Below are 22,677 nucleotides of genomic sequence, written 5' to 3' on the forward strand. Positions count from 1 at the left end.
GATTCAGGTCAGGGGATTGACTTGGCAATTGCATAACATTCCACTTTTTAGCCTTAAAAAACTCTTTGGTTGCTTTTGCAGTATGCTTCGGGTCATTGTCCATCTGCACTGTGAAGCGCCGTCCAATGAGTTCTGAAGCATTTGACTGAATATGAGCATATAATATTGCCCGAAACACTTCAGAATTCATTCTGCTGCTTTTGTCAGCAGTCACATCATCAATAAATACAAGGGAACCAGTTCCATTGGCAGCCATACATGCCCACGACAAGACACTACCACCACCATACTTCACTGATGAGGTGGTATGTTTTGGATCATGAGTAGTTCCTTTCCTTCTCCATACTCTTCTCTTCCCATCACTCTGGTACAAGTCGATCTTTGTCTCATCTGTACATAGGATGTTGTTCCAGAACTGTAATGGCTCTTTTAGATGTTGTTTGGCAAACTCTAATCTGGTCTTCCTGTTTTTGAGGGTCACCAATGGTTTACATCTTGTGGTGAACCCTCTATATTCACCCTTGTGAAGTCTTCTCTTGATTGTTGACTTTGACACATATACACCTACCTCCTGGAGAGTGTTCTTGATTTGGATAACTGTTGTGAAGGGGTTTTTCTTCACCAGGGAAATAATTCTTCTGTCATCGACCACAGTTGTTTTCCGTGGTCTTCCGGGTCTTTTGGTGTTGCTGAGCTCTCCGGTGCGTTCTTTCTTTTTAAGAATGTTCCAAACAGTTGATTTGGCCACACCTAATGTTTTTGCTATCTCTCTGATGGGTTTGTTTTGATTTTTCAGCCTAATGATGACTTGCTTCACTGATAGTGACAGCTCCTTGGATCTCATATTGAGAGTCGACAGCAACTGATTCCAAATGCAAATGTCACACCTAGAATCAACTCCAGACCTTTTACCTGCTTAATTGATAATGAAATAACGAGGGAATAGCCCACACCTGTCCATGAAATAGCTTTTGAGTTGATGGTCCCATTACTTTTGGCCCCTTAAAAAGTGGGAGGCACATATAGAAACCATTGTAATTCCTACACCGTTCACCTGATTTGGATGTAATTACCCTCAAATTAAATCTGAAAGTCTGCAGGTAAAGCACATCTTGTTTGTTTCATTTCAAAACCATTGTGGTGGTGAATAGAGGCCAAAATCTGACAATTCTGTCACTGTCCCAATATTTATGCCCCTGACTGTACATCTAAGTGGCAATGTGATGTGACCAGGACGCACCAGCAGACTGCTCAGTAATGTGATATGTGACACTTGTATAATCTGTGTGCGACTGACACTGTAAATGGCACTTGGTGTGGATAAAATCTGTGGCTGCTGCAGAGCATCTCTACAGCCGCAGATATAGAATATACCAGGTGCCTGCATGTAGCCCTGCATATCGCATGTGCCCATGACCGGACCTTACGTGGTGACCCTTGGTGGCAAACAGCGGGGAACTAGTATAGCTAATGAAGAAAGCATTGTATTGGGTGTTCACTCCTTGTACATCTATAAAGCTGCCCCCTCCTCTATTTCCTTTTAGTCAGACACTGTAATCAGCAATGAGCAGAACCGGTCTCACTTCAGCTTTTGGATGGATTAAGTGACACTTTTACAGAAGCACCCTGAGCTAATGCAGCCATTACTACCTACGACGGAGATTCCAGTAATTCATTATAGGACACCTGGGGGGGGGTTACAGTTCCTCTGATACAACAGACAGCTGCAGTAATGTAATACACAGGGCAAAGAGAGAGATAATTAAATCATTTTATATCGAGATGGAAATGTAACAATACCAGAGTAGGATTCTGACAGCGCTCCATCCAGCAGATTGACGAACAAGGTCCACAGTTACAGTTACATGACCTGCCCCCAGCAAATTAGCATCGTACAAGTATTAGAAGAGTTCAGGAGGATTACTCTGAGAAGCCAGCGGGGGGCGCTACCATCACATAGGAACCAAATGCTGACTATGATTGTTACCGCACAGCACGGTCTCGTGTTGAATGAAGGTGCGTACCCACCTCCCTGGTCTTTATTAAGTGCATGGTCACTGTTGGGCTACAAAGTGGCAAGACCTTGCCCAAATAACAGTTCATATCACAGAAGCAGTTTCACGATCACTGACACTGAGAAGGACGACAGCCCGGGCAGGCGCCAGCTATGTACAGCACCCTGCAGCGGCACACCGTTGGGTTGCATGGTTTTTATAATGAGGTAGAATGCAAACCCAGCAGAGATGAAGAGATAGGGGTCAGGAAACCGGGCAGTGTGTGCGTTTGGGGGAGGGGGGGAAGGGAAGTTGTAATCTCCTGTGAGTAGCATTTTGTACATGACTCTGCATGATGGAGGCAGATATTATATGGTCACATATAGCCTGTTATAGGAGACGAGCTGGCTCCCCCCTGCTGTCAGAGCGTCACACAGCCGCTGTATAGATAGGACGGGATAATCCTGAACTTGTGTATATAGGTTTTGGTTGGGGAGAGACCCAGGACACGGCTGTATAGGGCTCAGCGAATACTCCTGGGCTCTGAGCACACAATCATACACAAACATACAAACAAGCAAAGCACTTTAGTTGACCTGTATGGAATAAAATGGAGAAAATGTGTCAATAGAAATCCTTGTCCATGATCATAAAAAACATGGTGGGAGCCCCTGAAGGGCGTCTCCCAGCAAACCGTACCAGAAGATGAAGGATGGGAGAGAGCAGCAGACTGGCGCCCACCACCAACGTGAGCTCCTGAATACACAAGCGGAGAGAGTTCCTGCGGGTTCCAAGCTGCTGAACACCCCCCCCCCCCCACAGCCCCCCAGGTGCCTGAACTGAGGGTGCCAGCTGCTAAAGTTCTGAGCGACTGAAATCACCCGTCATTGGCCGCCACTAACTGACCCATGGGCTCCCGAATGTAGACAGACTGAATGTCCTTCGTTTTCAGGCAGTAGTCACAGGCCCATACGGCGGAGGCCTCTCGCGTGAGCAGACTGTAGGCGCTCTCAGTCATCCCCGTGCACTCACGATGAAACCACTTCTGGCAAGACGCCTCACACAAGATGGCGTCCTGATCGTCGTTCACCTCGTTCCGGCACGCTCCGCACGGGTAAACAAGTCCTGGAGGGGGTTGGTGGCCGGAGTTCCCCGTCGCTTTGCTGGGTGGGGGGATGTTGTTCACCTCTGGAGTGCTGGTGTTCCCGCGCGTGGCGCTATTTGGCGTGAAGTTTTGCTGGTTACCATTGACGGCAGATGGAGAGCCAACGTGCTGCTCCTGGCTGAAGGCGGGATTGGGAGGGTTTAAAGTTTTACCGTGATCCTCCACTCCCTGGGGAAAGCTCTGATCTGCCCCTGCAAATGGGCTGGTGTTGGGGGGGAGGCTGGGTCTCTGCATTGTGGGCTGCCCAAAGGGGTGACCGGGAGAGCCAAACCTTTGAGAAAAAGGAGGGCCGCCAGGAGAGTTTAATACGGGACCAGGACCCATATCCCCCCGTGGGGGCTGTCCCATAGTAGGTGATATCATAGGACCAAACCCTCCAACTGGTCCCTGCATCATCTGGCCAGCTGGGGGGCTGAAGCTCTGTCCCATGGCTTGATTGAAAGGTTGGTTAGAGAAGTTCATATTCCCAGGCTGGACGTAATTTGGGTTCTGAGGCATGCCGAACCCGGGGCCCATCTGGTTAGGAGGGAAGGGTGGAGGCTGACGTCTCATAGGCTGTGGGCCTCCCGGGTACCCAGGAGGCACCTGATGAGGCATGCCGCCCTGCATGCGGAAGTTTCCAAACGGCACAGGGTTGTTCATGAAGGGAGAGCCTGTGGCACTGACTTTAGGGGCTCCAAAGTCATCTTCAAAGGGATTTGAGGCCACCAGATGATCCACCATTGGGGTAGGTGGTGGAGCAAACTCTGAGAGATGAGAGTAAGCAGGGCCCTACAATAGAGAGGAGACAGGTCACATACAGAACCAGTGACAGCGGGAGAATGACAGGATACACACCGGAGAACACAGCGCCACCTACAGAACACTTACTAAACTACTGTCACTTGTAATTAAACTTTTATTTTTATGGAATTTTAGATACATAGCTTTTCATAATCAGGTTTCAAAATATTAGACACATAATGGAAGTATACAGATTAGGTCCATGGCGCCTCTCAATACCACATGCTCGGCTTTAATGGACATATCACCAAGATTTTACCGGTTCTCCAGGTGTCTAATTGGGACATTAGGAAATAAGTAAAATAATGAGAAGAGCATCTCCTTATACTGAAGCACCTCAGTATTACTGACTGACTGATCGCTAGTCCTCTTACTGTAAAGATCGCCGGCCAAAACCCCATTGGGAAATGAAGCAGCTGAAGGACGGCCTGACGGACAGGACGGTAGAGAGTAATGGACGAGCCTACACACACAGGCGATAGTGGACGGTCCCAACCTTCTGACACTGGCCAGTCACCAATCCCTTTATTTCCCGCTGTGACTCCTCCCAACCCCCCGTTCTCCATACCTGAGTGTTAGACTTGCGTCGTTTCTTCTCTGGGCTCTTCATCTGCATGCCTGGAAGAGAGACGCCAGCAGTCAGGACGTTAGGGGGATGGCGGTCCATCACATGAGCCCCCAGAGAGCAGCATGGACCATGTAGTATGGAAGATGTAAAACGTTTATCACAGAATTACTCTTCCCCTCCCTATACTCCCTTGCCCTCTACCCCCTTCTCTATACTCCCTTCCCCTCTCTCCCCTTCCCCTCTCCCCCCTTCCCTATACTTCCTTCCCCTCTCCCCCTGCCTATACTCCCTTTCCCTCTCCCCTTTCCTATACTCCCTTCCCCTCTCCCCCCTTTCCTATACTCTCTTCCTTTCCCCCCCCTTCCCCTCTCCCATTCCCTATACTCCCTTCCCCTCTCCCCCCTTCCCTATACTCCCCTTCCCCTCTCCCCCCTCCCCATATACTCCCTTCCCCTCCCCCCCCTCTCCCCTTCCCTCTCCATATACTCCCTTCCCCTCTCCCCTTCCCCCTCTCCCCTATACTCCCCTTCCCTCTTCCCCCTTCCCTATACTCCCTTCCCCTCTCCCCCCTTCCATATACTCCCTTCCCCTCCCCCCTTCCCTATACTCCCTTCCCCTCTCCCCCCTTCCATATACTCCCTTCCCCTCCCCCCTTCCCTATACTCCCTTCCCCTCTCCCCCCTTCCCTATACTCCCTTCCCCTCTCCCCCCTTCCCTATACTCCCTTCCCCTCTCCCCCCTTCCCTATACTCCCTTCCCCTCTCCCCCTCCCTATATTCCCTTCCCCTCTCCCCCTCCCTATATTCCCTTCCCCTCTCCCCCTCCCCTTACCTATATTCCCTTACCTATACTCCCTTCCCCCTCCCCTTCCCCCCTTCCGTATACTCCCTTCCCCCTCTCCCCTTCCCTATACTCCCTTCCCCTCTCCCCTTCCCTATACTCCCTTCCCCTCTCCCCTTCCCTATACTCCCTTCCCCTCTCCCCTTACCTATATTCCCTTCCCCTCTCCCCTTCCGTATACTCCCTTCCCCTCTCCCCTTCCATATACTTCCTTCCACATACTTCCTTTCCCTCTACCCTTCCGTATACTTCCTTCCCCTCTCCCCTTCCGTATACTCCCTTCCCCTCTCCCCCTTCGCTACACTCCCTTCCGTATACTTCCTTCCCCCTCTCCCCTTCCCTATACTCCCCTTCCCCCACTCCCCCCTTCCCTATACTCCCTTTCCCCCTCTCCCCCCTTCCCTATACTCCCTTCCCCTCTCCCCTTCGTGATACTCCAGCACCCCTCACGTCCAACACCCTTCTGGCCTTTCTGATGCTCCAGCAACCCTCTGGCCTTCCCTATACTCCCTTCCCCTCTCCCTCTCCCCCTCCCTATACTCCCTTCCCCTCCCCTTCCCCCTGTCCCCTTCCGTATACTCCCTTCCCCCTCTCCCCTTCCGTATACTCCCTTCCCCCTCTCCCCTTCCCTATACTCCCTTCCCCCTCTCCCCTTCGTGATTCTCCAGCACCCCTCACGTCCAGCACCCTTCTCGCCATCCTGATGCTCCAGCACCCCTCACGTCCAGCACCCTTCTGGCCTTTCTGATGCTCCAGCAACCCTCTGGCCTTCCCTATACTCCCTTCCCCTCTCCCCTTCCCTATACTTCCTTCCCCTCTCCCCTTCCGTATACTCCCTTCCCCTCTCCCTATACTCCCTTCCCCTCTCCCTATACTCCCTTCCCCTCTCCCTATACTCCCTTCCCCTCTCCCCCTTCGCTACACTCCCTTCCGTATACTTCCTTCCCCTCTCCCCTACCGTATACTTCCTTCCCCTCTCCCCTTCCGTATACTCCCTTCCCCTCTCCCCCCTCCCCTATACTCCCCTTCCCTATACTCCCTTCCCCTCTCCCCTTCGTGATACTCCAGCACCCCTCACGTCCAGCACCCTTCTCGCCATCCTGATGCTCCAGCAACCCTCTGGCCTTCCCTATACTCCCTTCCCCTCTCCCCCTCCCCCTCTCCCTATACTCCCTTCCCCCTCCCTATACTCCCTTCCCCCTCTCCCCTTCCCTATACTCCCTTCCCCCTCTCCCCTATACTCCCTTCCCCCTCTCCCCTTCCCTATACTCCCTTCCCCTCTCCCCTTCGTGATTCTCCAGCACCCCTCACGTCCAGCACCCTTCTGGCCTTTCTGATGCTCCAGCAACCCTCTGGCCTTCCCTATACTCCCTTCCCCCTCTCCCCTTCCGTATACTCCAGCAACCCTCTGGCCTTCCCTATACTCCGTGCCCCTATTACCTTCCTTTTACTCTGTGCCCCTATCACCTTCCTTATGCTCCAGCACCCCATCTTTCTAAGACTACAGCCCCCTACTCTAGTTCCCACATTCTCCTCCCTCAACATTCCAGACCACCTTTTTGTGGTTCTCCCTTTCACCCACAATTACCCCCCCATCCCTCAACCATCCCCAGTACCAATCTCACCCTACATTACCCTACTTCTCATCCTATTACCACCAAATTCCCTCATCCCGTCCCCCATCTATTACCCCCACTAATCATCATTTTGACCTACCCTACCCCTAATGGTCCCTTCTCTTGCCCTCCCCCTAATAACCCCGTACCCCCTCAGCCTAATGCCTTGAATCATGCCCTCATCCTAATACTCCTCTCATGCCCTCCACCCCACCCAAATGCCTCAGTACCCCCTCCTCTCGCCCTTACCCAAACCACTCCTTTCGTACTCACTCAATTGCCCCAGTAACCTTTCTTTTCGCACTCACCCTAATGCCCTCATACCCCCTCCTCTAGCCATCAACCTAATACCCCACCTCCTCTAGCCCCCACATCACCCTAATGCTCCTGTAACCTCTCCCCTCCTCTCGCCCTCCCCCTAATCCCCCCTTACCGGCTTTGGCTCTGCGGCCCGGGATGGTGAGTCCGTCCAGCTTGTCCTGGTCCGCGGCCATGAGAGGAGTGAACGGGATCACAGGCCGGGCATCTCCCTCAGCCGCCGCCTCCAGGCCCCGGTCCCCGCGCTCCTCTCCGTCAGGCGGCTGCGTGTGACAGGCGGCCCCGGGGCTGCTCTCCGCTCACCAGGCCGCTCTCACCCACCGCACAAGCAGCGGAAACGCCAGGAGCGCACCGGAAGCCGGCCGGGCGCTACCACCGAGCCGGGGAGAGGGGGGGGTGATGGGACGGGACCGGGGGCCTGCGCGGGGATCCGGAGCAGGGGGAGACCGTTACTCTCCGGTCACCGCAGCGTCACTGACACCGTTCCCCTGCCCCGGCGGTACACGGCTCTGACACCACACGACACGCTGGCGTCACCCCCCGGGAGGAATGGTGCCGCCCACACCTGGCATTGGCAGCCTGTGCGTGCTGGACGAGCTCACTGCGGAAATGGGGGGAGTCAGCGACACTAACGCTGAGAAATCCGGTTATTCCTCCGTTACCCGCTGTGTAGGGAAAATCCGGGGATACGCACACCGCTTATACACCGGCAACGGGATGGGGGGGACGGACGCTCTATTTATCGGTTGGGTCCCCCCTGGGGCAATTACTTGGCGTTTGTGCGCTTGCGCGGCGCAGAGGTCACTGGGAATTGTAGTTGTCCCCTAATTGTTGTTCACCACCTGACCTGACCACTAGGATTATGGAAATGGGGAGGAACCGGGTCTGTCAGGGTCTGCTGGGATATGTAGTGTAATGTTATAGCAGCCCCATAATAATCCAGAGCTATTATAGCCTCCATATATATGTGTCATGGCGCTACAGCCTCCTTATATCTGCGTCATGGCGCTACGGCCTCCCTATACCTGCGTCATGGCGCTACGGCCTCCCTATACCTGCGTCATGGCGCTATGGCCTCCCTATACCTGCGCCATGGCGCTACGGCCTCCCTATACCTGCGCCATGGCGCTACGGCCTCCATATATCTGTGTCATGGCACTTACTATGGCTCTATCTTCATAGCTATCTCCCCGAATAGAAGACTGTCTTTGTCCCAACACTTCTATAGTCAATGACGGGTCCAACCCCTACATGGAAGAAGAGGTGGGCTCTCTAGTCCCTTGCCCAGAGTTTAGGCTCCCAGTGTGTCAGCGCAGCCTGCACCATTCTCTATACACCACACGCTATACGCAGCTTTACCGCCATATCCTGCAGGAGGACAGCCCAAGGTGTTATATGGAGGTTGGCTAAAGGGTCAATATCACCCTTTGAATGTAATTCCCCTCCTAACATGAGGGTCTCCCCAGCCATGGCCTAAGAAAGTGACCAGATGACATTGCAAGGACACAAGCCCTCCTGTCATACCAGCCTCTTCCCAAAGACCCTGGACTTGGTCATGAAGGGCGAGGGGACATCATTACACGGGTCACTATAGTGTATTTGCATTGCAATGTGTCTTCTCCGTCCAGGCCCACAATAATCCCAATATTATCCGCCGATCTCCGGGAAGGCGGAGGACGAGGAGGTGGATAGTCTCCCTAAATGCACCTTCTGGGCTGAATACGTCAGTTCTAATAAGTTTTGTACACAAGCTACTGTAGCATATTATCTCTATTAAGCATAATATTACAGGGGCACTACCCTACATGTTGTATACGCCATACAGATAGTAGTGCTTACCTTGAACAAAACCAATACGCTGGTAAGTTTAGAAAAGATGCCAGCTATAGTCTGCCAGTGTTCATCACAACACAAGCACAGCTGGGCCTCCCCCCACCCAGTGTTACACGTACAAAGGAAGAGGGTCGTCTGGGCAGAACGTAGTCATGGGCATCATTAGGACACGGAGCTTATAAATGGGTCACATTACCCTCTCCCTATCACTGCGCAGTACGGGCTCAGCTGGCGTCTGGCGGTTATGGACAGCTGACCGTTGTCCGCGTCCTGTGGGGACGTGTCATTGCCAGGGGGAAGGTGAACGAGACACAGGATAATTTTGGGCACCACAGCACACGCACAGCTCAGACACCACAGCAGATGTAAACAAATACTACTTTAATAATTCGCTTTGTAACTTTCCTTTGGTATATTCAAGGCAACTTTTCAAATAATGTGGAAAAAAAAAAAAGACGACAGACAGACATGTAAAAGGAAGTGATGAGAGTGCTGATATGACGTCTGCAGATGGCAGGACTTTGGTATCAGAATATAAATGTACATGCAATAGGGGGAGGGGATTATGTACAATGTGCATTTATTCCCTGTACCCCATCCTCTCCACAGGGAACCCAATCTATCGCAGAGACAGCGATGTAATGCAAAGGACTGCCCCCCCCCTCCATCTGTACCCCATCCTCTCCGCAGGGAACCCAATCTATCACAGAGACAGCAATGTAATGCAAAGGACTGCCCCCCATCCACCTGTACCCCATCCTCTCCGCAGGGAACCCAATCTATCACAGAGACAGCAAAGTAATGCAAAGGACTGCCCCCAATCCATCTGTACCCCATCCTCTCCGCATGGAACCCAATCTATCACAGAGACAGTGATATAATGCAAAGGACTGCCCCCATCCATCTGTACCCCATCCTCTCCGCAGGGAACCCAATCTATCACAGAGACAGCAATGTAATGCAAAGGACTGACCCCCATTCATCTGTACCCCATCCTCTCTGAGGGAACCCAATCTATCACAGAGACAGCAATGTAATGCAAAGGACTGCCCCCAATCCATCTGTACCCCTTCCTCTCCGCAGGGAACACAATCTATCACAGATACAGCGATGTAATGCATATGACGGCTCCCCATCCTTCTGTACCCCATCCTCTCCACAGGGAACCCAATCTATCACAGAGACAGCGATATAATTGAAAGGACTGCTCCCCCATCTATCTGCACCCATCCTGATCCCAAGGAATGGAGTAGGTCACCTTGCCTGTGATACATATTACTGCTCCCTCATCTATCTGTACCCCATCCTGACATGAGGGAATGGGGTAGGTCACCTAAGGATTACTTAGTCTGTATGGAGGGGTAAAGCGTTCTTCAACATTATGCAATTCTGCAGCCCAGACTGTCCCTGTAAACAACCAATGACCGATCAGCTGAGATATATCTTGGGAGACAGGGAAACGCAGAGAATCCGCAGACTGTGAGCGGAGAGACTACAGGTCACGTTACTGAGAGAGCTGGGACAGGGCAGGTGCCCTCTATTCCCAAATAATAGTACATAAAGAAAAGCTACAGTCACCTATCTTATTATAATGTACGTGGAAAGGAGAAGTCTGTATTGCAGATGGCCCTGGAGCAGTCACACACGAGGATCAGAGGGGCACCAATATATATGTCACCCCTCTATAGGGAAGAGTGAGCCAGCCCATTACTGCCTCCGCCGCACAGTAATTCATCCTGTAGTTTGGGGGGGACGGGTGTGTTCCATGAGATGGAATGGGCGGGTGTGAGAGCAATGACCCCGGAGGTACAGGTCAGAAATGAAGGGTACGCGGGGTACATCTCCAGCAGGCAGCAATTCTGGGTCCATTAATTATTGCCATCATCGCCGGACACAATATTTCAAGAGTCCAGGTTTCAATAAACGGCGGCAGAGAAGGGTTAATATCAAGGCCTCCACCCCTAAATCATCAAATCAGGTGCATCATAAAAAACAAAAACATCTCTGGATAAAAGGCACAAATCAGTATTGGTGAGTGAGTGTCACAGATCATCGTGTGCTTGGAGGAGCAGGGGCCCCTCTTGTGCTGAGAGGGGCTGAGAGACAAGAGGCAGTGTCTGCAGAGTCCACCATCTTGGCGTGGACATTCTGTTTCTTCTGGTTACACTGGCTGTCATCATGGGGCTCCTCCCCAGTTGTGCAGTATTTGTGCACTTAGACCCTAAAAATTCCCTGATAGAAAGTGAGGAGAGCGGCGGCTGTACAGGAAGAGGCCGCATGGGACCTGTCACTACCCACAACAGCAGAGGTTTGAGAAAGAAGGAAGTTCTGTGGCTCAGACGTGGACGAAGAACAGGATGGGCCTCATTGTCTCCGTTCCACGGGTTGTTGGAGACACAGCTCACTGCCAGCGGAGATTATAGGTAAGTGATTGTCCATGTGATAGCTGATGAGGTGACTGACACTCTCAAAGCGGTGATCCTTGGTCCGAACCTGGCGTAAGAGAGAGAGAAATGCAAATTATCAGACCCTACTCCCGCTGGGCAGCACTGCCACAAGCCTCCACTACGCACCCCAAAACACTTCCCTGCACACTCACCACTCCCTCAGGGTCCACCAACAGCAGGTGCTTGGGTTGTCCGTTCTGGAGGCCGGTCAGGACGTATTGCCCCGGGGTGGTGGTACTCTCTCTCACTAAGAAGTCTCCATTCACTCTCAGCTGTCTCTCTGCCTCTTTCCTGGTCATCTTTCCATGGTACCACGGCTCCCGCATCAACTGCTCTGCCATGCTCACAACCGACTGGCCGGAAGGCAGGGCGTCCTCAAACGGCTCTAACAGCGGAAGGATGTAAGACATGCCATGTACAGGAAGGGCTAAACCATGACAGGTCTCCTCTTAGTAATCCACTCTGGTCACAGGAAGGACCGAACCACTGCACATGCGCCCATTCAATGTACCATTCATTACTCCACCCTGCTCACAGAGCCAAACAGCCTTCCCCTGGCAATCCTCCACCCAGGTACTGCTGGGTAATTACCACTGGCCACACCTCATTATTTAGACTCTAGTCGGAGGGCCTCTGTTTTCGGTTATCTCATGCATTTGCACACCCAGCACGTCAGCCAAATACACCAGAGGAGCTCCCAATGCTGGATTACAAATGACGACTCTTTGACCCAGTTTTGTGCCGAAACAGCTTAAGCCGTCTATTGGAGGCTCTCCAACCAGCCAACACGCTCTCAGTGGACTACTCCTAGGAACAACTCCCTGGAGGAACTACATGTTCAGATAACCGGCATTGCCCTGAGAACTTTCACTGACCCATTAACCATTTCACTGCTAGTAGTCTGTCATGGCCTACTCCCAATTTAAGACAAGAATAGAGGTGACTTACTCATGTCAAAGATGTCTCTCTGGCCATTTGTGGCCCCGCGCATAGGCTGGCGTGACTTCTCCAGGTTCTGGACATTGACATAGGAGGGATCATCAAAGAGGTCAGGCCGGTTCATGGGCTTTGCACAAGGCACAGGGAATCTATCCTTGCCTAAAGGGATTACAAGGAAGTCGGTGAAACAATGTGATGGACAGGTGGTGGTAGCAGGAAGGCTGGACAGGTTCTGGAAAAAGGAGGGCAGGTGGTGGTAACAGAAAGGTTGGATAGCCTCTGGGAGGAGGACATGTGGTGGTAGCGGGTAGGTTGGATGGTCTCTGTGAGGAAGAGGACAGGTGGTGGTAAGGAGAAGAGTGGAAAGCCTCTGGGAGAAGGAAGACAGGTGGTGGTAATGGGAAGGTTGGATAGTCTCTGGGACGAGAACAAGTGGTGGTAATGGGAAGGTTGGATAGTCTCTGGGAGGAGGACAGGTGGTGGTAACGGGAAGGTTGGCTAGTCTCTCGTAGGAGGACAGGTGGTGGTAACGAGAAGGTTGGACAGTCTCTGGGAGAAGGAGGACAGATGGTGGTAACGGGAAGGTTGGATAGTCTCTGGTAGGAGGAGGACAGGTGGTGGTAATGGTAATGTTGGATAGTCTATGGGGAGTAGGAGGACAGGTAGGGGTAACGGGAAGGTTGGATAGTCTGGGAGGAGAAGGACAAGTGGTGGTAGCGAGAAGGTTGGATAGTCTCTGGGAGGGGTAAGACAGGTGGTGGCAGCAGGAAGGTTGGATAGTCTGGTAGAAGGTGGACAGGTGGTGGCAACGAGAAGGTTGGATTGTCTCTAGGAGGAGGAGGACGACAGGTGGCGATAATGGGAAGGTTGGACAGCCTCTGGGAGGTGGAGGACAGGTACTAGTAGAGGGAAGGTTGGATAGTCTCTGGGAAGAGGAGGACAGGTGGTGGTAATGGGAAGGTTGGATAGTTTCTATGAAGAGGACAGATGATGATAGTTGGAAAGGTGGAGTCACTAGGAGGAGACATCATACAGCTGGTGTTTAGCAGGAGGGTCTGGATAGTGTCTGGGAAGAGTGGATAGGGGTAGTAATGAGAAGGTAGGATAGTCTGTGTGAAGAGTAGGACAGGTGGTAGTAGCAGGAAGGTTGGATAGTTTTGTGGAGGAGGAGGAGGACAGCTGGTGCTTTTGAGAAGGTTGGATGGTCTCTGGTTGTATATAGTGGATATGTGATTTTGGCCAGAGGGTTAAGACAGCCTCTGGGAGAAGGTGAAGGACAGGTGGTGTTGATGGGAAGGCTGGACAGTCTCTGGGAAGAGAGAGAGGGCAGGCAGTATTGACGGGAGGTTTGGATTGTTTGTGGGAGGAGACGATGTACAGGGGCATGTTAGCAGCAGGGATACATGGTGTTAGTTAGTGGTCCAGGTGAGTCGTACCTTGCACGCTGGGCTGAGGCTGCAGTTTCCGAGAGTCTTGCTCAGCCCCAGATATCTGTCCCACAGGCTGTGTAGGGAAGAGGACAGTCAGTCAGCTGTACAGTTAACCGAGACCTCCCCCACTCATCTGCCATTCTCACCAATGTGGCCCCCATGTGGTTGGGGCTTTGCCTTGGCACTGCAGGAGCTGCTCCCTCTCGTAATCTCATATCCACCACTCCACCGATTGGCGGCTCTTTTCCAGGAAAGTCATTGTAATAAGCATGATCCGGGAGCTCCTCTTCCTCCTCATCCCAAGCGGAGCCATCAAACCCAGCCATCCTGTAGGAACGGTGAGGAGGAATAAGGAATGGTGACGTTATATGCTAAGCCATCTGCATATAATGAACGCTCTGTTTTCCTACAACACACTAGTCACATACACCAGGGGAGAAGGTACCTGTCATGTGGCGTCACTAATTTGGGAGGATTTTTGAGATATTGCTTGAAGCGGAGTTCAAAGGCCTGTCCGATAGTGCTGATCACATCCTGAGCAAGACCCTCGGGGCACTCCAGGATATGGCAAGCTGTGGCATAAATGGACATTACCATGCTGTAAGCACTGGCAGGCCTACAACCAGGGACAAAGCCGATAATCCCTCTACAAATGATTCCCACGCCAGCCGGGGCACTCTCCCTCTACCCAACCCCCACGCCAGCAGGAGAGCGCTCCCTCTTCCCAACCCCCACGCCAGCCGGAGCGCGCTCCCTCTTCCCAACCCCCCACGCCAGCAGGAGCGCGCTCCCTTTTCCCAGCTCCCCACGCCAGCAGGAGCTCGCTCCCTCTTCCCAACCACTACGCCAGCAGGAGCCAGCTCCATCTCCCCAACCTCCCATCCAGCTGGGACACGCTCCCTCTCCCCAACCCGCCATCCAGCTGGGGTTCGCTCCCTCTGCCTAACCCCCAGGCCAGCCGAGGCGTGCTTCCTTTCCCCACCCAGCTAGCAGAAGTGTCCTCCCTCTCCTGAAAACCCATACAGCCGAGGCACGCTCCCTAACCCCCAGGCCAGCCAAGGCGCGCACCCTCTCCCCTAACCCCCACCCCATGAGTGCTCCCTCTCGCAACTCACATGGCCGCGCTCTCTCCCAACCATCCATTTCCCAAAGGCCCATAAGGCAGCGTTTTACCTCTTTGATTCACTGGATCTTTGGCAACATAAGCAACATATTCTGCAGTGTCCTGTAATCAGGGAGAGCAGAGTAATTATACCGAGCTATATATGTACACATTATCTATAGGTGTATATTATATACACACACATAGGGCCTGATCCAGAGCTGTACGCAGAGCAAGGTGGTGACAGGCAGCGTACCAGAATACGGGGAAATGTGGGTGTGCAGAGGCCAGTGGCTGCGTCACTGTGCTCAACTTCTCTGGCTTCTGCCCCTCACCACACAGCCGCCACAGCCCCTCATCACACAGCCTCCGCTGCCCCTCACCACACAGCCGCCGCTGCCCCTCATCACACAGCCGCCGCTGCCCCTCATCACACAGCCGCCGCTGCCCCTCATCACACAGCCGCCCCTCTTCACAGAGCTATGCCCCTCATCACACAGCCATGCCCCTCATCACACAGCCATGCCCCTCACCACACAGCTATACCCCTCATCACACAGCCGCCGCTGCCCCTCATCACACAGCTATGCCCCTCACCACACAGCCGCCACAGCCCCTCATCACACAGCCTCCGCTGCCCCTCACCACACAGCCGCCGCTGCCCCTCATCACACAGCCGCCGCTGCCCCTCATCACACAGCTGCCGCTGCCCCTCATCACACAGCCGCCCCTCTTCACAGAGCTATGCCCCTCATCACACAGCCATGCCCCTCATCACACAGCCATGCCCCTCACCACACAGCTATACCCCTCATCACACAGCCGCCGCTGCCCCTCATCACACAGCTATGCCCCTCATCACACAGCCGCCGCTGCCCCTCACCACACAGCCGGCGCTGCCCCTCACCACACAGCTGCCACTGCCCCTCACCACACAGCCGCCGCTGCCCCTCACCACACAGCCGCCGCTGCCCCTCACCACACAGCCGCCGCTGCCCCTCATCACACAGCCGCCGCTGCCCCTCATCACACAGCCGCCGCTGCCCCTCATCACACAGCCGCCGCTGCCCCTCATCACACAGCTATGCCCCTCATCACAAAGCCATGCCCCTTATCACACAGCCGCCGCTGCCCCTCATCACACAGCCGCCGCTGCCCCTCATCACACAGCCGCCGCTGCCCCTCATCACACAGCCGCCGCTGCCCCTCATCACACAGCCGCCGCTGCCCCTCATCACACAGCCGCCGCTGCCCCTCACCACACAGCCGCCGCTGCCCCTCACCACACAGCTATACCCCTCATCACACAGCCGCCGCTGCCCCTCATCACACAGCCGCTGCTGCCCCTCATCACACAGCCGCCGCTGCTCCTCACCACACAGCTATAACCCTCATCACACAGCCGCCGCTGCCCCTCACCACACAGCCGCCGCTGCCCCTCACCACACAGCCGCCGCTGCCCCTCACCACACAGCCGCCGCTGCCCCTCATCACACAGCCGCCGCTGCCCCTCATCACACAGCCGCCGCTGCCCCTCATCACACAGCTATACCCCTCATCACACAGCCGCCGCTGCCCCTCACCACACAGCCGCCGCTGCCCCTCACCACACAGCTATACCCCTCATCACACAGCCGCCGCTGCCCCTCATCACACAGCCGCCGCTGCCCCTCACCACACAGCCGCCGCCGCTGCCCCTCACCACACAGCCGCCGCTGCCCCTCATCACACAGCCGCCGCTGCCCCTCATCACACAGCCGCCGCTGCCCCTCATCACACAGCCGCCGCTGCCCCTCATCACACAGCCGCTGCTGCCCCTCATCACACAGCCGCCGCTGCCCCTCATCACACAGCCGCTGCTGCCCCTCATCACACAGCTATGCCCCTCATCACACAGCCATGCCCCTTATCACACAGCCGCCGCTGCCCCTCATCACACAGCCGCCGCTGCCCCTCATCACACAGCCGCCGCTGCCCCTCACCACACAGCCGCCGCTGCCCCTCACCACACAGCTATACCCCTCATCACACAGCCACCGCTGCCCCTCACCACACAACCGCCGCTGCCCCTCACCACACAGCCGCCGCTGCCCCTCACCACACAGCCGCCGCTGCCCCTCATCATACAGCCGCCGCTGCCCCTCATCACACAGCCGCCGCTGCCCCTCACCACACAGCTATAACCCTCATCACACAGCCGCCGCTGCCCCTCACCACACAGCCGCCGCTGCCCCTCACCACACAGCCGCCGCTGCCCCTCACCACACAGCCGCCGCTGCCCCTCACCACACAGCCGCCGCTGCCCCTCACCACACAGCCGCCGCTGCCCCTCACCACACAGCCGCCACTGCCCCTCACCACACAGCTGCCACTGCCCCTCATCACACAGCTGCAGCCCCTCACCACACAGCCGCCGCTGCCCCTCATCACACAGCCGCCCCTCTTCACAGAGCTATGCCCCTCATCACACAGCCATGCCCCTCATCACACAGCCGCCGCTGCCCCTCACCACACAGCTGCCACTGCCTCTCATCGCACAGCCGCAGCCCCTCACCACACAGCCGCCGCTGCCCCTCATCACACAGCCGCCGCTGCCCCTCATCACACAGCCGCCGCTGCCCCTCATCACAGAGCTATGCCCCTCATCACACAGTCAAGCCTCTCATCACACAGCCGCCGCTACTGTGCTTATAGCGTACAACCCCGTATCAGGCCCATAGTACACAATATACACACACGCACAGCATACACAGTATATATACACACACTTACAGCACACACAGTATATATAAACACACACAAGTAGAGTACACAATAAAAGTACACAATATATACAGAGTATACACTATACACACACACGCAGATGACAATATATACAAGCAGTGTACAATAATATATACATACACCATACACAATAAATATACATGCACACAATATTTTAGCATGCACACGCAGCCTACACAATATATACACCCACACACAGAGTACACAATATGTACACCCACACACAGAGTACACAATATATATGCACACGCACACAGAGTACACAATATATATACACCAGCACGCAGAGTATACAATATATACACCCACACAGAGTACACAATATATACACCCACACACAGCGTACACAATATATACACCTGCACGCAGAGTACACAATATATACACCCACACACAGAGTACACAGTATATACAACCGCATGCAGAGTACACAATATATACACCCACACGCAGAGTACACAATATATACACCCGCACAGAGTACATAATATATACACCCGCACGCAGAGTACACAATATATACACCCACACACAATATATATGCACACAGAGTACACAATATATATGCACACGCAGCGTACACAATATATACACCCGCACGCAGAGTACACAATATATACACCCACACACAGCGTACACAATATATACACCCACACACAATATATACATCCACACACAGCGTACACAATATATACACGCGCACACAGAGTACACAATATATACACCCGCACACAGAGTACACAATATATATGCACACGCACACACAGAGTACACAATATATACACCCGCACACAGAGTATACAATATATACACCCACACAGAGTACACAATATATACACCCACACACAGCGTACACAATATATACACCTGCACGCAGAGTACACAATATATACACCCACACAGAGTAAACAATATATACACCCACACAGAGTACACAATATATACACCCACACACAGAGTACACAATATATACACCTGCACGCAGAGTACACAGTATATACACCCGCACAGTACACAATATATACACCCACACACAGCGTACACAATACATACACCCACACACAGAGTACACAATATATATGCACACGCACAGAGTACACAATATATATGCACACGCAGCGTACACAATATATACACCCGCACGCAGAGTACACAATATATACATCTGCACGCAGAGTACACAATATATACACCCACACACAGCGTACACAATATATACACCCACACACAATATATACATCCACACACAGCGTACACAATATATACACGCGCACACAGAGTACACAATATATACACCCGCACACAGAGTACACAATATATATGCACACGCACACACAGAGTACACAATATATACACCCGCACGCAGAGTATACAATATATACACCCACACAGAGTACACAATATATACACCCACACACAGCGTACACAATATATACACCTGCACGCAGAGTACACAATATATACACCCACACAGAGTATACAATATATACACCCACACAGAGTACACAATATATACACCCACACACAGAGTACACAATATATACACCTGCACACAGAGTACACAGTATATACACCCGCACAGTACACAATATATACACCCGCACGCAGCGTACACAATATATACACCCACACAGAGCGTACACAATATATACACCTGCACGCAGAGAACACAATATATACACCCACACAGAGTATACAATATATACACCCACACACAGAGTACACAATATATACACCTGCACGCAGAGTACACAGTATATACACCCGCACAGTACACAATATATACACCCGCACGCAGCGTACACAATATATACACCCACACACAGCGTACACAATATATACACCCACACACAGAGTACACAATATATATGCACACGCACAGAGTACACAATATATATGCACACGCAGCGTACACAATATATACACCCGCACGCAGAGTACACAATATATACACCTGCACACAGCATACACAATATATACACCCACACACAATATATATGCACACAGAGTACACAATATATATGCACACGCACACAGAGTACACAATATATATGCACACGCAGCGTACACAATATATACACCCGCACGCAGAGTACACAATATATACATCTGCACGCAGAGTACACAATATATACACCCACACACAGCGTACACAATATATACACCCACACACAATATATACATCCACACACAGCGTACACAATATATACACGCGCACACAGAGTACACAATATATACACCCGCACACAGAGTACACAATATATATGCACACGCACACACAGAGTACACAATATATACACCCGCACGCAGAGTATACAATATATACACCCACACAGAGTACACAATATATACACCCACACACAGCGTACACAATATATACACCTGCACGCAGAGTACACAATATATACACCCACACAGAGTATACAATATATACACCCACACAGAGTACACAATATATACACCCACACACAGAGTACACAATATATACACCTGCACACAGAGTACACAGTATATACACCCGCACAGTACACAATATATACACCCGCACGCAGCGTACACAATATATACACCCACACAGAGCGTACACAATATATACACCTGCACGCAGAGTACACAATATATACACCCACACAGAGTATACAATATATACACCCACACACAGAGTACACAATATATACACCTGCACGCAGAGTACACAGTATATACACCCGCACAGTACACAATATATACACCCGCACGCAGCGTACACAATATATACACCCACACACAGCGTACACAATATATACACCCACACACAGAGTACACAATATATATGCACACGCACAGAGTACACAATATATATGCACACGCAGCGTACACAATATATACACCCGCACGCAGAGTACACAATATATACACCTGCACACAGCATACACAATATATACACCCACACACAATATATATGCACACAGAGTACACAATATATATGCACACGCACACAGAGTACACAATATATATGCACACGCAGCGTACACAATATATACACCCGCACGCAGAGTACACAATATATACACCTGCACACAGCGTACACAATATATACACCCACACACAATATATATGCACACAGAGTACACAATATATATGCACACGCACACAGAGTACACAATATATATGCACACGCAGCATACACAATATATACACCCGCACGCAGAGTACACAATATATACACCTGCACACAGCGTACACAATATATACACCCACACACAATATATATGCACAAGCACACAGAGTACACAATATATATGCACACGCAGAGTACACAATATATACACCCGCACACAGAGTACACAATATATACACCCGCACACAGAGTACACAATATATACACCCGCACACAGAGTACACAATATATACACCCACACAAAGCGTACACAGTATATACAACCGCATGCAGAGTACACAATATATACACCCACACGCAGAGTACACAATATATACACCCGCACAGAGTACATAATATATACACCCGCACGCAGAGTACACAATATATACACCCACACACAATATATATGCACACAGAGTACACAATATATATGCACACAGAGTACACAATATACATGCACACGCAGCGTACACAATATATACACCCGCACGCAGAGTACACAATATGTACACCTGCACGCAGACTACACAATATATACACCCACACACAGCGTACACAATATATACACCCACACACAATATATACACCCACACACAGCGTACACAATATATACACGCGCACACAGAGTACACAATATATACACCCGCGCACAGAGTACACAATATATACACCCGCACACAGAGTACACAATATATACACCCACACAAAGCGTACACAATATATACACCCGCACGCAGAGTACACAATATATACACCCACACACAGAGTACACAGTATATACACCCGCACAGAGTACATAATATATACACCCGAACGCAGAGTACACAATATATACACACACACACAATATATATGCACAGAGTACACAATATATATGCACACGCAGCGTACACAATATATACACCCGCACGCAGAGTACACAATATATATGCACACGCACACACAGAGTACACAATATATACACCCGCACGCAGAGTATACAATATATACACCCACACAGAGTACACAATATATACACCCACACACAGCGTACACAATATATACACCCGCACGCAGAGTACACAATATATATGCACACGCACACACAGCGTACACAATATATACACCCGCACGCAGAGTATACAATATATACACCCACACAGAGTACACAATATATACACCCACACACAGCGTACACAATATATACACCCGCACACAGAGTACACAATATATACACCCACACAAAGCGTACACAATATATACACCCGCACGCAGAGTACACAATATATACACCCACACACAGAGTACACAGTATATACAACCGCATGCAGAGTACACAATATATACACCCACACGCAGAGTACACAGTATATACACCCGCACAGTACACAATATATACACCTGCACGCAGAGTACACAATATATACACCCGCACGCAGCGTACACAATATATACACCCACACACAGCGTACACAATATATACACCCACACACAGAGTACACAATATATATGCACACGCACACAGAGTACACAATATATATGCACACGCAGCGTACACAATATATACACCCGCACGCAGAGTACACAATATATACACCTGCACACAGCGTACACAATATATACACCTGCACGCAGAGTACACAATATATACACCCACACAGAGTATACAATATATACACCCACACAGAGTACACAATATATACACCCACACACAGAGTACACAATATATACACCTGC

General features: G+C 51.7%; 2 protein-coding genes across 4 annotated transcripts in view; both read right to left on the reverse strand.

Moving 5' to 3' along the window:
* Window positions 1–1,757: 1,757 nt before the first annotated feature.
* On the reverse strand, window positions 1,758–8,057 carry PYGO2 (pygopus family PHD finger 2). Its single transcript, XM_088460961.1, has 3 exons — window positions 7,400–8,057; window positions 4,511–4,560; window positions 1,758–3,930 (listed from the first exon to the last, which is right to left on the reverse strand). The coding sequence occupies exons 1-3, from the start codon at window positions 7,458–7,460 to the stop codon at window positions 2,872–2,874; spliced, it is 1,170 nt and encodes a 389-aa protein (XP_088317087.1). The 5' UTR covers window positions 7,461–8,057; the 3' UTR covers window positions 1,758–2,871.
* A 1,426-nt stretch (window positions 8,058–9,483) lies between these two features.
* SHC1 (SHC adaptor protein 1) overlaps window positions 9,484–22,677 on the reverse strand; it is an 89,458-nt gene continuing 76,264 nt past the window's right edge. For all 3 annotated transcript variants that reach the window (XM_088460992.1, XM_088460991.1, XM_088460990.1), the window contains 7 exons: window positions 15,107–15,158; window positions 14,379–14,505; window positions 14,080–14,260; window positions 13,940–14,006; window positions 12,513–12,662; window positions 11,717–11,949; window positions 9,484–11,610 (listed from right to left, as the gene is read on the reverse strand). In XM_088460992.1, coding sequence (XP_088317118.1) covers window positions 11,482–11,610; window positions 11,717–11,949; window positions 12,513–12,662; window positions 13,940–14,006; window positions 14,080–14,260; window positions 14,379–14,505; window positions 15,107–15,158 — 939 coding nt within the window. In that variant the 3' untranslated portion in view covers window positions 9,484–11,481. The remainder of the gene's footprint in view (window positions 11,611–11,716; window positions 11,950–12,512; window positions 12,663–13,939; window positions 14,007–14,079; window positions 14,261–14,378; window positions 14,506–15,106; window positions 15,159–22,677) is intronic.

Source organism: Taudactylus pleione, unplaced genomic scaffold (genome assembly GCF_031769625.1).
Source record: "Taudactylus pleione unplaced genomic scaffold, aTauple2 ptg000997l, whole genome shotgun sequence".
NCBI lineage: Eukaryota > Metazoa > Chordata > Amphibia > Anura > Myobatrachidae > Taudactylus > Taudactylus pleione.

Excerpts from the sequence above, each read along its gene's own strand:
- PYGO2 (XM_088460961.1), bottom strand. The coding sequence starts at position 7,460 with ATGGCCGCGGACCAGGACAAGCTGGACGGACTCACCATCCCGGGCCGC. Across the intron at positions 4,561-7,399 it reads GGGCCGCAGAGCCAAAGCCG|GCATGCAGATGAAGAGCCCA; the intron begins GTAAGGGGGGAT and ends TCTCTCTTCCAG. Across the intron at positions 3,931-4,510 it reads GACGCAAGTCTAACACTCAG|GGCCCTGCTTACTCTCATCT; the intron begins GTATGGAGAACG and ends TCTCTATTGTAG.